The following is an 18,088-nucleotide window of genomic DNA, read 5'->3' on the forward strand; positions in this document are numbered from 1 at the left end:
TCCCAGGGAGCTAAAAGTAGCCCCACCTTGTCTCACTTCTGTAACTGTGACCTTCACTTCCCAGTGAGCTAACAGCTCACTCCTTTCCTATAATACTTCTGGAGAGGCAAAGCAGAGCACAGCCTAGGCTCTCTCCTGTTACTTCTTCTACTTTAAGTCTTTCCTTTGTTTCACGTCCCAGCCTTAATAAATATACTCTCACAATCACCCGGACTCAGGCTGTGAAATCGTTCCTACACTACAGGCCAGCCAGAGTCTTGTTTGGTCTTCTCTTTCTCTCCCCACCTCCTTGCCCTCACCTAAAATCAATAAAAAAAAACACATAGCCTTGGGTGAGGATTTTTTTTAAAGGGTGGGGGGGTACATCTAGTGGTGAGGTGTATCTGGTACAGCCCAATAGTTCTCACCCTTGACTGTACCCTGGAATTGCCTAGCAGGGTGTCCAAACCTTTTGGCATCCCTGGGCCACACTGGAAGAAGAAGAGTTGTCTTGGGTCACATGTTAAATATATTGCAACACGCAACCACAAAAAAGTCTCATAATGTTTTCAGTAAATTTATGATTTTGTGTTGGGCCACATTTATAGCCATCCTGGGCTACATGCGGCTCACGGGCCACAGGTTGGACACCCCTGAGTCCTAGAGCTTTACTAAATATTGATACACAGGTCCCATCTGCAGGAACTCTTGACTTACCTGTTAAATAGTAGGGCACAGACAGTGCGATTTTTAAAGTTGCCCAGATGATTCTAATAGATATCAGGGTTGACAGCCATGGTTCCTAATTATTTTTCCACTCATTTCATCTATTAACTTTCCCCTTGTTCACTGAAAGGCAATTGTATATACATAGCACTTTTCTCAATTTTCCACTTTTTCCTTCATAACTGTTTCTTCTCTCAATAAGTTCACTCCATATGGACAGTTTCTCATCATTTTCATCTCCATCATAACCACATGTCTCTTCCTTCTGGCAGTTTCAAAGTTTTCACTAATTTTGTGGTTATCAGACAGCATAGGTTTAATTACATTCATAAAAACCTAACAAGTGAGAATGGGAATAACACAATATCTTAGACCAAGAAACAACTCAAATAAACCAAGAGGGAAAAAAATCTCAGATGACCTCTAATGTCACAATCAGTGAAAGCATTATTAACCATGTCGAGCTCTAAAATTCTAGTATCTTTTACTAGTAATAACAATGCTTCTAAATCTGGCAAGTTTTTTCTAAAGAAAAGATATCTTAAATAAGTTTTTTAGAAAACCAAAAATACACAGTTCTAATTTACACCTAGTATAATTTCTTCCTATAAAAAAGAAGAAAAGCCTGGCTGGTGTACCTCAGTGGGTTGAGCATGGGACTGCCAACCAAAGCATTGCCTGTTTGATTCCCAGTCAGGGCGCATGCCTGGGTTGCAGGCCAGGCCCCCGGTAGGGGGCGCATGAGAGGCAACCACATATCGATGTTTTTCTCCCTCTCTTTCTCCTTCCCTTCACCTCTCTCTAAAAATAAATAAATAGAATCTTTTTTAAAAAAAGAATTCTGGTGTCATAAGTTATCTTTCATTATTTAAAAAAAAAAGAAAAGGTAACTGTTTTGTTCATTACCACCTCCTGCCTAAACAGAAACCCACGTCAGTAATGGCAGAGACCAGCAAACGCTGCTGGTGATGCCCAGAAACTGCTCCTGAGAAAGCCAATGGATTTCAGCTGCTGGAAGATAATTCTAATTGTACATAAATAAAAGCTGTCCTTTATAGGCACAAATGGAAATTAAAGTGCCAAATAGATTATTAGGAAATACTCTTAACAAGAAATTGGTTCATTGCCCTGAGGCTCTGAAATTTAATCCTAGTCAGCAAGCAAGACCTGGAGATAAACAGGCAAAGTATCTTAAGCAAGGGCATTGTTGATTAATATGTGTCTTATACCAAGTACCAGCCACAAATTTTTACTAAGTTTTTATGTTAGAAGGGTGCTTTGATCAAATCCCTAACCCGATGTGGAAGCCAAAGTACTATCCACATTAAGTGTAATTAGCAAAAATGTGTAAAACTGTCTGGTTCCTCTACGTTTACACCATGATTAAAATATAAACAGTGATGAAAAGTGAAAGAAAATTTTTTAGAAAACTTGATTTACCTGTACCTGACAATGATTTCCAAAATTAAAATATAAAGCTGAACTCTAAAAGACCCTGGCCAGGTACCTCAGTTTGTCAGAGCATCAAGGGGATAGGCCAAGGTTGTAGGTTCAATCCCCGGTCAGGGCACTTACAAGAAATCAACAATGAATGCAACAATAAGTGGAAAAACAAATCAATCTTTCTTTCTTTCTTTCTTTCCTTCTTTCTTTCTTTCTTTCTTTCTCTTTCTCTCTTTCTTTCTTTCTTTCTTTCTTTCTTTCTTTCTTTCATTCTTTTTTTCCTCTTTCTCTCTCTCACACATACACCTTTCCTCTCTCTACAATCAATAATTTTTTTTTTAATTTTAAACTGAACTCTAAGAAAAATAGACACTGAAAGGTATGAACACATCTATAGGGGACTGCTCTGCTTGGCGTGGGGAATGTAGCCCAGCTCCTCATTCAGAAAACCAACAGGGAGCGAGGTCAGCACACAGGACCCACACCCACGGATAGGTTCTACAGTGGGGAATCAGGCCTGCATTGTACCTAGGCTGCTCTGAGGCTTGCTTTTGCTAAAACTCCCTCACCCTGAATTGAGGCAGCAAATGTTTAGTGTGTATCTTTAAAGTAACTTCCTAAAATCTATGCTAAACCTCCCAAGGATGGAGTGTAACCAGTTCAACCACTATTCCCTTTGCATTTGCAAATATCCTTCTTCTCTGATGTAATTAGAAACTTCCTCTCCTTTGTTTTCTGTAAAAAGTAACCATCTAAAGAGAACCTGTGCATAGTAAATGAGGACCATCCTCAATGTAATTAATGTGCCCAGAAAAGCAATAAAAGCCTCTCCAGGCAGGGGTCAGGGCCCTCTCTCACTCAGAGAGTGGCCATGCTGTCCCTTTTTCTCCACAGGACTTCTGCAGTTCGTGTGAATTTGTCCATCGCATCCACAACACACGGATCCTGTGGGCCGGGGTCTGCATCACATATCCCTACTGGTAGAACAATATTAGCAAATCAATACTAAAACAAATGAACACTAGATTTTCCATCTAGAGAAAATATAAAAATCAGAACATGACTAATATTTTCCCAAAACATAATTCTTTTCTAATCAATATATGCCTAGAAGGACAATACTGCAGAAAACCAGGCCCTCCATACTCAAGAACATCATGCCCTACTGAGCTAGAACAACAGGTACCATGGTAACACCTTTCAGAATGCTTTTAAACACACACACACACACACGCACGCACGAACCTATAGTCCTATGCTTATGAACTTAATTTAGATTAAGTCATTTTATCATATTGGTTAAAAAACCTGTTACAGTCTTTCTATATGCCTTCTAAAGTTCTATAATGTTCGATATTTAACTTTATTTCTTTTTAAGGAAATAGTTAAGGAACTACAGGAATAGTTAAGGGTTCAAGGAGTAAAGTGAAAACACTACCCAAAGTTTCCAGCACATGCCGCAAAGGGGCCTTGGCAGTCACTTGACTGCAGTCAAGATCGGACAGAAAGCTAGCAAACTTCCTTGAGTACTTATAAAAAAAGACACTCTGCTTCCTTCCCTGGGAAAAGACATCAAAAAAAAAAAAAAGCTAAGCATAAATAGGGAATAAAGGATGCTCTCATGAAGAAGCTTAGAAATGTGTCCTGGCTGGTGTGGCTGGGTTGGTCGGAGCATCGTTCCATACACCAAAAAGGTTGCAGGTTCAATTCCAGCTCAGGGCACATACCTAGGTTATGGGTTCTAGGTTATTGGTTTGATCCCCAGTCGGGGCGCCTACAAGAGTCAACCAATTGATGTTTCTCTCTCTATTCTTCCCTCTCTAAAAAAGCAATTAAAAAAAATGTCCCCAGGTGAGGAATTTTTAAAAATATTTTTTAAAAAGAAGCTTAGAAATGTGGAATGAGGCTGTCCTTATTAGATATCAGCCCACCTAAAATGAGCATATTATTTACAGCTGTGATACAGATTCTGATGACTCATGGCGGGAAGAGGGGAGCGGGAAGAGGGGAGCGGGAAGCCTATGAGAGCTTTTGATTGGAAGCTAGTACAGAGGAACTAGAAGTATAAATTTAAAAAGAAATTTCTAAAGCATTTTACCCACCTCTAATGGTACGACCATTAAGAAAAATAATTATGTGCTGCCTGGTAGCAGCAGTCCAGTTGTAATCTGTACAGAAATAAACAGCTTGGACAGTCCCACCGTCTCGTATGTAAAAACTGGAAAAAAGGAAAAGATGACTCCAAAAGCAATGATGAGCAAATGCTCATATCCACTGAATAGTTCTCGGAGACATAATAAAGGCTTGGGCACTATATAGCATAAACAAAATTTCCCTAAGAACTCTTAATTTCTCTCTCTCCCTGAAATCCCACCTCCCCACACAGAACCAGACATCCTTCTGGTTCTTGTGACCTCTCCCGACCTCCGCCTCCCTGCCTGGCCTCTTCACCCCCACTCATCCACCCTGCGCCTCTTCCTCCTTCCAGCAATTTGCCTTCATCTTCAGGGATATGTTTTGGCTTCTCAGGACTTCTTCAGTGTGGTATTGCCACAGGTTACCCTGAAAAAGCCCAGAAGTGGAACAACAAATGGAAGAGTCTTCTGACAGAAAAAAAAGGGAAGAGTAAAGTGAATGTTTTATTTTTACCAATCTTTTGTGATAAGGGGTGGGAGGAGGCTGGTACTGCACTGATCTGAATCCCACCCTCTCCGGGTGTCCTTTTTAACCCATTCTTTAATGGTGCATGAACGAATCCATAGCTTTCTGTTACCCCTGTCGTGAGAGACGTTCACATTATCCAGACATAATATATTCTGAGCCAGCTCACCCTAAATACAACTCAAGCACCCACAAGAAAATAAACATCCACATAAACACTGGCGCCACAGACACAAGATATGATAAATCAAACCCAAAAAGAAAAGGAAAACTCTTCCTTCCAGTTTAGTGTTAGAGTGAAGGGAGCGACTCTCTGAGGGCGCAGCTCCTAAACTGGCTTGTCCCTGCAAAGCGCAAGAATCTTGACTACAAAAACATCACTGAACGGTATCTGTAAAGACGCTTTAGGACTTTCAAGGGAAGAAAAGGATTAAAAGTATTAAACCACAATAAAGAACTACTCTCAGATTAAGCATAAATAAATTAAATAGATCTAATAATTGAATATGTAGATCTATATATTGAATTCTAGTTCCCTTCCATTTAGAAAATAGGAAAAATTCGTAGGCCATTGTGGCTTAAGATATTCTTTGCTCTGTTCCAGAATTTTCTTACATTGTTCAGGAACTGTAAATTTACTTCCACTTGGACTATCTTATCACATCCTGCTTTCAAGGTCCTTACCACCAATTGCAGAATAGTCTTACCCTCTAGCTACTAATCAAACAAAAGTAAACTATGTAACACTCTTTCTGAAAGAATGTTTCTCCAATTGACTTGCTGCTAAACATCTGAGGCATTCCCTAAGAAACGGCCCCTAGACCATGCAGTACCTACCCCTCTCGGGTATGCTCTGAGTATACTGGGTGAGGGGAGGGTCTTATAAGAAGCTCCTTTGGATGGAAAGAGTAATTTCCAGAGTGAATTAGCGACGGAGAGAGAGCCCGCATAGGCAAAAGTGTGTCTGGATGGCGTATCAGTATGCTCACAGCCGCAAAGCAAAGAACCCAACTTAAAGCAGCTTAAAGAAAAACATGCATCGCCTCATGCATTGGAAGAGCCTGGAGGCAGGACGGCATGAGACCAGAGCAGCAGCTCTAGGACATCTCAGGCAACCCACACCATCACGTTCAGTGGCCGACAACAGTGCCTTTCCTGCTCTGGACCCTTTGATGAGGGAGGGAACCCTTTCTCAGAAACCCCGAGCAGCCCTGGCCATCAGATTGCAATGGCCAAACCCAGGTCACATGCCCAATGCCTTAGGAGGGTAGAAACATGCGAATCTGGCATTTGCAGCCTCTACACATAATATTTGCTTAATAAAATTTTAATAATCTTTCCTAACTGAAGAAATTCAGTTTTACAATTTTGCTACCTAAACTGCAACTTAATAAGGTCTTCAAAATAACCTAATTTGATTGATTTCCCCCCTCTTCTAAAAACCAAGCTAATCTACTTTAGTGTTACTTTGAGAGTTAACATTTCTAAAGCACTTTCAGAGCATCAGCTAGGCATCAGTACTATTTTCTAAGAAATATTAATGCTTACCCAAAAAAAGAGAATCTCAAAGCAAATTCTAAGGATAAAATGATAACAAACATGCATCTGACACACACACTCCCCACATCTTCTCTAACAAAACAAAACAAAACAAAAATAAATAAATAAATAAATAAAACAACCTATCTGTGAATTTTGATTGATTTCTCAGGGTAACTTTGTGAGTATCCATTAACCTAAATACACTGGCATGACAGGGTCTGCATCCTAGAGTTAATAAAATGTGTTTCTACTTCCAGAGCAAAAATAGATGACTGGTCAGCTTGAACTTGCTACAGTGTTAAACATCTGCCAAATTACTCAGAACCCTCTTAGGAAAAGCCATGATCCTCCACACCTAATTTAATGAGTCGTTGCTTTAATCATACTTTAGATAACTAATCTATTTCAATCCTGATAATCTAATTAACTAATTCTGGTAAATAAATTCCAACCTTAGTACAAAATGATTAGGGGATTAGAGTTTAAAATCAGTAAATGCAAACTGAAATAGATCCACTATAATGAAGTTCAAAACAGTTTCTTCTCCTATTCAAAAGTCTGCTTATTACCTGAAATTCAAGAATTAAAGTGCAAGGTTTTCTAAACCAGTTCTACGATAGTATCTCTCACAGTTACATTGACTTGCTGGACTTAAAATTCTCAAATCAGAGTACTCTTCCCTTATAACTCTATGTCAAATAGTTACACCAGCTCCATTCCCTTGCTCTTTTTTTCACCTACGTCACCTATTACATGTGTTTCCGTGTTGTCCTATGTTGCTCCTTAAGACCCTGATAGATTCTTGGTGCTCCATCTCCAGGGCCTAAAATAGTGCCTGACATGTAGACACTTACTAAATGTGATGGTTGAACAAATGAATGTCTTACAAATGCAGAGTCACTAATAGTAAAATTGTATTTTTACTGATGTACATTTACTTATATTTTTAATTGTGGTGTAATAATTTTAACAGTAAGAACAATAAACAAATCACAAAAATAAAAATTAAAAAAAATTGCTACTACCACCACTGCTACCACAGAGGCAGCCACCAGTTATAAAATGTTACCGTATTTTTCAGACTTATAGGACACACTCCCCCACCCCAAATTTGGGGTGCGTCTTATAGTCCAAATGTAACTTACCTGGCTCACAGGAGGGGAGGGGGGGGTGGAGCAGGGGTTTTTTCCTATTTTCCTCCTCTAAAACCTAGGTACATCATATGGTCTGATGCATCTTATAGTCCGAAAAATACAGTATGTTTTAACCGTGAAATAAACAATTTAATTCTAACAACAAGCCTATGTGGGTATTAGCTCCGTCTTATGGATGGGGAACTTGAGGGTCAGGGAGGTACAGTAAAACGCTCAAGATCAAACAGAGACAAATAAATTGATCTAAAACACAACGGCTCTGACTTCTAATGCTACTTTGTGATGTCCAGTATCAGTAAGGTACAGAGGCAATTTGTATCACACTAGCAGGTACAGCGCCCCTCTATTTAAAGAGCTGAAATGGCAGCACTCAATGATTTCTACACCCGAACACCGGGCTGCCAAAACAAGAGACATGTTTAAAAATTAGACATCGCTTAATTTTTAGAAAAATATTTAGAAGAATATTTGAGTCTTCTTCCAAAATAAATACCACAGAGTCACTGACCGGTCTAGCAGATAAATGGAGGTAAAGTATAAATAACTTATATTCATTTAATCTGGGCTTAAAGTATCCAGTGAATATTATGGTACGTTAAGTTATTTTTCTCTAATCCAATTCTATCTTAAATTCAGCCCAAATCATTTTTTATGGCCTTTCTACTGATCGCCTCTTCATTAGCTTCCATTTTATATTTTTCATCTAATCTATTTATTTACAATTTTTGTATGACTGGTCAAGCTCATTTATCGGCCCATGAAGTAAATGTAATTGATTCTGTGTGCCAGTCATGGTTTCTCAGACATTTAGTCATTACTTCCGCCCACATATTTCAAGTTTCCCTAGAAAACCAGCAACCATGTAGAGGCTCAATGCTCCTTCCAGATCTATATCTATAACCTGTTACAAGATAGTGTTATCAGTACGAAAACTGACATGTATCCTGATTTAGGCAGTTGGAGGAAAATCAGTCTCACTTTTCTATAATACAAATATTATCCCAATTTACAAGTGACATCGAAATCAATAACCACATTAATCTGCTAACAAGAAAAGTTACCCTAGAGTAAATAAACCAACTAAGCAGTGTTTCTCAGCAATGTGAATGGCTAAAATACAAAAGCAGCTTCAAGTATATGATGAGAAATAGTTTTAAATGAAACAAACATATAGTCCGCATGCCTATAATGACACACGCCAAAGCCCTCTGATTCCCAGCGCCCACGAACTGAAGCACCTCATCAGACGTGTGCACTGTTTCTCACACCACCGCACGGTCCAGCAGTATTTCTCCCCCTGACAGTTTTACTTACTGCCTTGGAAGCAGTATTGATGTACTGCATCACCATTTCTTTTTTGATACTGAAGTCCTTTTCCCGCAATGGTGCCTTCTTATCTTCATTTAAATTCATATCTTCCTGGAAAACACAATTAAAAAGCCTCATTTTAGAATCTAAGTAGAGCAGCCACTCTACATACACTATGAACAGAAAATCAATAATTTGGGACTATAGCAGCATTAATTGTTTTGGAATGATTTGCAAGTAGTTCTGCCTGGAGGAGAGAGAAGAAAAGAGCTGAGGTACACAGAGAAGAGAGGATTCTAGATCATCGTCACAGGTAAAACACTTACTGAAACAGCTTTTTAAATTCACAGCAGGCTGGCAAAATTACATCTGCATCACTATAGATAATTAGACAGTTGAAGATATCTGCCTTTCATAAAGCCATTAAGATTCACAATTTCAAAATATGTGTGTATATATAAATATATATTTTACAGACGCTGTACCTGAAGCTATCTTGCACCATTTTAAAAGTGCTGCTCCGAGTATTATAAAAATTAAAAGGTAAATAAGCCAACCACTTTCCAGACTCTGATAGCTATAAGCAGCTATTATCAAAGTCCTAGTACTGATCCCCCAAAAGGTGAGCATTCTGCAGTTTTAATTGTTTCTTCTTCACCCCATCTAAAATACTCATTAACTTTTTAACTGTATTCGATGTTCTAAATTATAGAAAAATACACTTATAAAAAGAGGTACCACCTAAAACTCTAACATTGATCAAGCACCATTCAAAGCAAGGGTTTAAGTGACCTGGATATTGCTATAGGCCTAATCCTCACTAAAAATACAAGTATACCCACATAAATATAAGACTTTTTACCAGGATCTACCAGGTAAGTTGCCTGAGTAAGAAGCTGTTCCGCCAAAGGAGAAAGAGCCCCAGACAAGGCAGAAATGGCGGAAGGAGAAGGACGACCCAAGTAAGTGGCTTTCCCCCTGATGATTAGCCCTGAGTGGTTTGTGATACACAGAGGAAAACACCTGAAAGAAGATAAACAGCATATCCACTCAGAAATGAGACATTAGGTTCAGAACTTTGGATCACCTTTGGAATCCAGCAAGTTAAATTTCTTCCCAGTTTTATAAGGGTGCTACAATTCATCCGACACTGTAGTTTATTGCTCTAGCTGATTCAGTTTTTGGCTACCAAACCATTCAAGCACTTAAAAGCCAAAACTCCCTTCATTGTACCTTGATATAAATATTTGAGGTCTTATAAGCTGTTCCATTTGACACTCCAATAAAAGATAGTAATTAGTAATGTCTCTCCCAGCTGCTCTGGTTGGTAATATCCTATCGTGTGAATAATGGTTTGTTTTGTTTCATTATTTTTTTCTGCTAAGCCAGTGATTTTCATAGGCCGTAACACCACTTCGGAAGCACTTTGAAAATGCTGGGGGGCGTTGTGACTGTCACTGTGACTGAGGGGATGCTGCCAAGGTTTGCAGGGAAAGGTGCGCCAGACTTTCCGCAACACGTGTAGGGCTAGTCCTACACAGGTAACAGAAAAAAAGGGGAAAAAAACCTCTCCTGTCTCCCAGGTGTATATACCTTAAAAAAAGGAGAGAATCATAATTACCTAAGTCTAAACTCTAATTCAATGGAATTAGATGTAAAATGGAGTTCACACGTAAATTGCTGCGTATTAAATATTACTTATCGTATGTTTTTAATAATACATGGGATTTTCCAACAATCCAACTACTACTCTGTAACTTACAGTTATACTGGTTTTTTAGGGGGAGGAGGCATTGGGTTTTGTTTTTCTTTCGTTTGTTTGTTTAGTTTTACCAACAGGTGTGCTCCTTTTCTGAAATTTAGGTATCACCAGGCAATACTGCTTTTGATGTTTGCATCACCCGAACAGCACACCTACATCGCCCTACACTGCGGCTGCTGTACTCACAGGACCAGGAAGCAGAGTCAACATGTGACTGTGTGTACCTTCTTGAGTAGTCATAGCCAATCGCTTACATTGAGATACATATTGCTTTATTATCTAAGTATGGCAAGGCATTGTAATGATTCTTTTTAATTATAACTATAGGTAGTTTATATTATCTATGAGGATTTTCACTGGGAAAAATAATAATGGGGAAGTTAGGGAATAATTATTATAACAGGAGGGGGCCCTAAGAACATTAAGAATGTGTTTTAAATTATCCACTATTTATTTTTCTTTCTGTCTCATGACCAAACATGACCCAGCCTCCACAGACAGCAAATTAAAATACTTAATAGATGTAGAATACTAAAAAGCAGACAACCCATTAGTCGTGGTTAAAGTCAAAATAAAATTTCAAGATGGAAAGATGAGACAAAAAGACTACTGTTTTCTTTGTGGAAAGGCATCTTCAAGATGACATGAGCTTATAGAAAAAAACTGGTACATTTGGAAGTAAGGACCAGACCCACAGCTCCCCCAACCTCTTCCCTCTGGCTTATCTGACCTCTCTTGTCTAAATACGGTGCTCACCTTCATGACAAAGGTGTGATGACAGTCCCTGTTTAAAAACAAAGAGGAAGCAGAGGAAATGATACTACAAATGATACTTTGTAGTTGATTACAAAGAATTTGGAATCAACTACATAGTAACACAAATGTTTCAAGAGCATTTATGAGGTATGTAACCTCATCCAACAGTTATTCTCTGCATGTCCAGGAGAAAATGGCACTGGAAAGTATAAGAAAAATTCTGCCCTTTGCAAAGGGAAAAACAAATATGGGAATAGAAAAAAAAAAAAAAGTGTGTGTGTGTATATATGAATGAATGAATGAATGAATGAGTAAAGGGTGCAGTGTTCTTAGAATAGATTTTGAACCTCTATCTATAAAGAGATGGGCTAAAAGCAGAAAACCCTGTTTTGGCACTGAATTTCTGGGGGTCACAAACTCCTTAGGAAATGTACTCAGAGCTTTTTTCCTAGAAAATGCACATCCATGTTTTCCATTGCAATTCCCGAGGAGTAAAGCAAAGCATCTTCTAAGGCTACCCCAGAAACTCGAGCTGGGGGCCTCGAGGGAAGCCAAACATCTTCCATGAATAACCACCTGCCTCAGGGGAAAATCTCCAGCATGAGAGTCTGAATGACGCAGAGTCTAAGCTCCACATTACAGAACAGAAAAGACAGACTCAGAGAAATGAAATGGCTTCCTGTTTTGTTTTTTACTGTTGTTCAAGTAAATGGCTTTTCACGGCTAAGCTGGTTTTTAGAAACTCCAGAACTGGAGCCCAGATCCCACATCTGAGGCAGTTTCCAGGTAATCACAACGGGGACCCTGTGGCCACGTCATCAATATTCATGTTCCTTGAGTTTGCATCTGCTCAAAGTGATCATATCATACCTCCACTGTCTTACATCAGGCTTCCTAGAGGCAGACTTGAAACAGGGATTGGGGCACACATGATTAATAGAAGGGATACTTTCAGGATGAGGGGGTGAAGGAAGCAAGGTAAGAAGAAAAAGAGACATTCCAAAACGTGGCCTCAGGTGGATTCTCACTTCAGCCCAAATTGCCCCACAGTCTGTACCTCCTGAAAAGACATCCCCAAATCAGCCATAGTTCCCTGAGGCCAAAGCTCTGAATGAGGGGGCAGCTGTCAGCCGCTAGGACCCAACACTCATCAGCTGGGGTGTGCATGCACCACCCTGGTGAAGGAGCCTTGGAGGGGCACCCACAGTATCCACAACACCGCTTGAAAATAACTTACTTTATATTATAGTAAGGCTTCTTTCTAAGCAGAATACAGAAACCTAAACAAGCTTTATAAACCATTGTGTGTTAACCAGTTCTTCCATTCACACATGAGCTGAGACACCTACTACACCGCATAGGTATAAAACGATGCTGAAGCTACAGAGTTTAAAACAGCTCCGAAATAGCAGTTTATCTCAATACAGCAATATATTGATATATGTACACAATTCGTTAAACATCTATCAAGAAGATACTGAGCAGAAAATACATGGAACAACTAACTGTATAGGGCCTGAAGACCAATTTGAATAAGGTCAATATTTCAGTAGTCTTTAAATGAAAAAATCTTATCAGTTGGCTGTTTAACTGAATATTGTCTCATTCAAAAATACTACCTGAGCAGTCATCAAATCAAAACTTTAGTTTCTGTCAGGAGAGTCGTTGTTTTTGTTGTTAAAATTCTAGTAATACCTTAGCAACATAGATTGTGAATTAACTCCCTTCTTTTTATTGAATGTACTGAGGTAACAAAACTGCATAGGTTTCAGGTGTACAATTCTGTAACACATCATCTGAATACTGTATCGCCTGTGCACCACCCCAAATCAAGTCTCCTTCCACCATCACTTATCCCCCTTTACCCCCTCCTACCTCCCCCACCCCCTTCCCTCTGGTGATCACCATACTGTTGTCTGTGTCTATGAGTTGTGTGGGGGGGGTTTTTTTTGCTTAATCCCTTCACCTTTTTCACCCAGCTCCACAAACCCGTACCCCCTCTGACAGCTGTCAGTCTACTCTCTGTATCTATGAGCCTGTTTTTAATTTGTTAGTTGATTTTGTTCATTAGATTTCACACATACATAAAATCATATGGTACTTGTCTTTCTCTGATTGGCTTATTTCATCTAGCATAATACTCTCTGTCTTTCTCTGATTGGCTTATTTCATCTAGCATAATACTCTCCGGGTCCTTCCATGCTGTCACAAAGGTAACTTACCCTTCTTTTTACAGCCAAGTGGTATTCCACTGTGGAGCTGTACCACAGCCTTTTCATCCACGTATCTACTGATGGGCACTTGGGCTGTTTCCAAATCATGGTTACTGTAAATAACGCTACAGTGAACACAGGGGTGCACATGTTCTGTTGAATTAGTGTCTCGGGTTTCTTTGGATGTGTTCCCGGAAGTGGAATCACTGGGTTGTAAGGCAGATCCATTTTTAATTTTTTTGCGGTAACTGCACACTACGTTCCACAGTGGCTGCACCAATCTAACGGAATTTCTATCAGTGCAGAGAAGCCAACGCAGTGACACCGCCAATTCTAAACAATGTGTTCAATTTTTATTGTCGTAGTTACTAGTCCTTTAGTCCTAATATCTGTTTTGTTGTTATCTTTGCAATTGTTTGAGACACAAGGCTCAGGCCCAGTCCAGGTTATTTTGCCCTGCTTTAACATTTGAAAGGTTTGACGAGTTGGCTTACAAGGCAGTTCCTCTGGGACGACAGTTCCAGCACCATTCTAAAGTGGCTCTGTTTATAGTATCTTTGCATATATATGTTTATCAAGTCATCACACTGAATGCCTTAAGCTTACACAAAGTTTTACATCCACTATATCTCAATAAAGCAGAAAAAATACAAAGAAAATGATGAGCTCAGGGTCTGGTCTGTTAAAGTGGAGCACATTTAGAGATATTGAGTACAGCTGTTCTTGTGGAGCAGGCACAGCAAGGCGTCACAACAGGAAGCAATCTACACCATGAAAGGCTCCGGCCACTCCGGAGGGGTGTGTAGGGAAAGACACGGTGGTCAGAGGTGACACTCGGGGCAAATAGAAGGACAGAGAGAAGAGGAAACTGGTAAGAACTGGCCAGAAAGAAGGAAAATGAGGAAAGGGAATGAGGTGTCACGGTGCCCAAAGGGGGCAAGAAGCAAAGAGGAGGGAATGGTCAGCAGTGCTAGATGTTGCAAAGAGGACCTAGTAATCAGAGAAACACACAGGATTAGAGGAGGAAATTATCTGGAAGAAAACAAATGCGAAAATTAAGAGCTGTCATTAGAAAGAGCCAGAGTAAACAACTCTTGTAGAAAACAGACTTGGAGGGTCCAAAGGACAGGACTAGGGGAAAGGGAGGCACCAGCTTCCCTTGGACAAGATGTGGATCCCAGGGAGGAAGCAGGCCTGGGCCATTTAGAAGTGCTGCATCCAAAAGGTGACCCCAGCAGAGGAATGGGGTCATGGAACACTGGGAAAGAAGACCAGACAAAGGAGATGTCACCAGTGACAAGGGAACAGTGAGGAGGGGAGAATGGAAGCGGGCCACAAAAATACCACAAGAGCAAGGAATCAGCCTGTGTAATCTCCTACACCTCCGTCAGGTAAAAGGGACTTTGCCGATGCAATTAAGGTTATGAACTTTAAAATCCCCAGAGAAACTGTTTTGGATTATCTAGGTAATCCCAGTGTAATACATGAGTCCTTAAAAGAAAAGGACTTTCTCCAGATGTAGGCAAGAGATGCCACAGAAGGGGAAGCCAAAGATTCTAAGCGTGAGGTGGATTTGATGTCTCTGATATGGGGTACCACGTGAAGGCTAGGAGAGAACCTCCGGAAGCTAAGACAGCCCCCAGGTGCCAGCAAGGAAACTGGGACCTCAGTCCTACAACGGCAAGGAACTAGATTCTGCCAAGACGAACTTGGAAGAGGATTTTCCCCAAAGCCTTGCCAGTAAGAGCACAAGCATTAGACACTGATTTCAGCCTTGCAAAACCTGGAGAAACAACGAGTCAACCTGGACTGTGACCTACAGAACTGTGATTCACTATGTTGGTGTTGTTCTAAGTCACCAAATCTGTAGTAGTAATTTATTACAGCATTAATAGAAAATACAACATCCCAGAGCACCGATGCCTAATTATAAATACTGGGTGTTTATTATTATTACAGCAACTATATTCTCGTTCCTCCTCCCCTCACCTCCAATCTAATCCTAGAGGAAGACCTCAGTCTAGAGAGCAGAGAAAAATAATGTGGAGAAACGGAGAAGAGGTCAAGGTCCTCACCCCCCCCAAAACAGCTCCTACTGGAGACTCTAAGGGGAGCAGGCTTAAAAAGGGAAAAGAGAGAAAGTTTTGGGGGATGAAAATTAAGTTATTTATATTACACTAAGGTTTTTTTGTTATCTGAAAGTGAACAGAAAGCTCTGGGACCTGCCTGGGATTTCATCCAGCGAGAGGAAGGAAGAAGCTGAGAGAGCTGGTTAAAGAGGCAACAGGTGGTATACACAGTCACTTTCGACTTGGACCTACAATGTTCACCCGGTTCCAAAAACCAGTTACATACATCTACAGTGAGCTCAAGAGTAACTACTGAAATCTGACTTCCAGAAATCAGAGTTTTACACACAATGATGTCCGAACAACTACTTCATGTAAGTAGACCCACAGAGAAACCAATATGGGCTTTCAGGTAAAAATTCTGCTTTCATGAAAAGACAAGTGGGAGAAAAAGCCCTTAAGAAGTGTAACCACTTTAAAAGCACACTGAAACTCTTATCCAGAGACCAAGCAAATCAATTTCCTAAATAAGTGAACTGAGTACCAATGCTGAAGTACCACAGCGTACTTCACATTCATTAAGTAATCAAGTTAGCACACTGTCTTTCAAAGGATTGTCTTGAGGAGGGAAAAGAGGTTCTTCAAAACAAAGTTTTTACTTCATGTAAAAATTATTTAAATACCTCTGATAATGTTAAATAAGAATTATTTTAAAACTGGCACAATGCCAAAACAAAGCCTCTAAATACAAATTTTAAATGGTATGAAGCCTCTGTAGGTGCAAATGCCAAAAGATTAAAATGGCAAATTATTGAATGTTGCCTCATCAAAAGAATTTTTATTAATAAAAAACCACCAATAGGTACAAGCCAAAAATCAAACCCAGCCTAAATCTTGCATCTTCCACAGGCACAGAAACAGCTTTAAATTTGTCAAAAAATGTGGTACCCCCGAAAAACCTGGAAAATGTCACTAATTCACATTTAAAAAAGGAAAAAGACCCTTCTCGTGTTCAGAATCATCATCAGATCTTCCCTGCAATGTCTGTGATATGATGAAGGAATCAGAAAGGAAGGGAAAGGAAAGAACCTATTCCTCATTTTTTAAAAAGAACTTAATTGTGACAAACTCATTATTGGCAAATTGGGCGGCCCTGAAAAAGTAACAGTTTCATATTCTGCTCAGTAAAGTGAATTTGATTGCAGAAGATCTTCTGCCAACAGGGGGTCCTATTTAAGATTTAACAAGTGATCCGGCCCAGTTATTAAATATGTGTATTCTGTAAATACTTCAGAATTGTCAATGGCCATCTGCCCTGTCCATACTATTAAACTTGATACTCTCAGCAAAGACAAGGGTAAGACTAACACAAAAACACTTCCAAAGTAATCATGTTCACAACCGAATGCCATGAACTGCGTTCAGTCCTTTCCAGGCAGTTGTTTCAATGGCTGTGGTGATAAAACGGACCCCTTTAATTACCTAATATCAAGAGTCTACTCACTCTACTTACTCAGATGGCACCAGCAACTATGACCAAAAAGACAACAAGTGTTTATTTTAACAAGGTAGTTACAACGGAACCACAAAAGTCCCATTCCAGAACCTCACAGGTAATGTAGGTGAGTGGTTGCACGTCTGAGGCATGGATGAGGGGAAGGAAAGGACCATCTTGAGTCCTCCGAGGTAGTACTGTAGAGTGGCCTTTGCACGGCCTTACCGAGAGGGGCAAAGGCTAGCAAATAAAGGAAAAGAAGTCAATTTTTTGTTGTTGTTCTAGGCTGAAATTATATCAATTCATGATGACAAGGGTTAGTACAGAAGTATATATGTGTGGTTAATGAAAACCAAAGTCAGCACTTCATCACGAAGTGACGTAAGAGATAAGAAGTTCCCAAAAGTAAGGTTCGTGCAAAACAATACTAATAAAAATGTACGTTCAATAATGAAGTTAGGAATCATTAACACTAATTAAAAATCCCACGCACCAGCAAGGCACACACCAGGAATTCTTTCCTTGTGGGCTCTTCTGAAGGTCCATGTGCAACACTGAACTCAAACACTTGTTGACGAAAAGAAAATAAGGCAGTAAAACGGCAAAACACCTGCTGATCCCAGCTGACCAATGAAGAGACGAGCTATTAACTTCTTCTCAAATTCCAAGAACATCTTATACTCTAACCTAAATAGGTGACTGCACTAATCCTCCAAAACTAAATAAGGCTGTCAAAACCAGTAAGTACACATGTACAAAATAAATGATGAAGCTGAAATAACATACAACTCCTCAGAACAGCATGGAAAATCCTCTCCTAATCTGCCCCAAATAGTCATCCGAGTCTAATTTTTCCAACCGCTCACAGTTTCTCCGCCCCATGAGCTATTTGAAACCTAGCTCCATCTTTACGGTTTCCCCATCTCAAGAGAACGCCCTTCCCTCTGCTCTCCAAATTCTGTCCTAGGTTAAGACCTGTC

The 18,088-nt window shown here is 39.8% G+C and overlaps 1 protein-coding gene across 1 annotated transcript in view; it reads right to left on the minus strand.

Annotated features, from left to right (window-relative positions):
• The window catches only part of DIAPH3 (diaphanous related formin 3), a 455,761-nt gene that overhangs the window by 387,741 nt on the left and 49,932 nt on the right, over nt 1-18,088 (minus strand). The window contains exon 4 of the mRNA XM_053916803.2: nt 8,820-8,924. Within this exon, the coding sequence (XP_053772778.1) occupies nt 8,820-8,924 (105 nt within the window). The remainder of the gene's footprint in view (nt 1-8,819; nt 8,925-18,088) is intronic.

Source organism: Desmodus rotundus, chromosome 13, assembly GCF_022682495.2.
Source record: "Desmodus rotundus isolate HL8 chromosome 13, HLdesRot8A.1, whole genome shotgun sequence".
Taxonomy (NCBI): domain Eukaryota; kingdom Metazoa; phylum Chordata; class Mammalia; order Chiroptera; family Phyllostomidae; genus Desmodus; species Desmodus rotundus.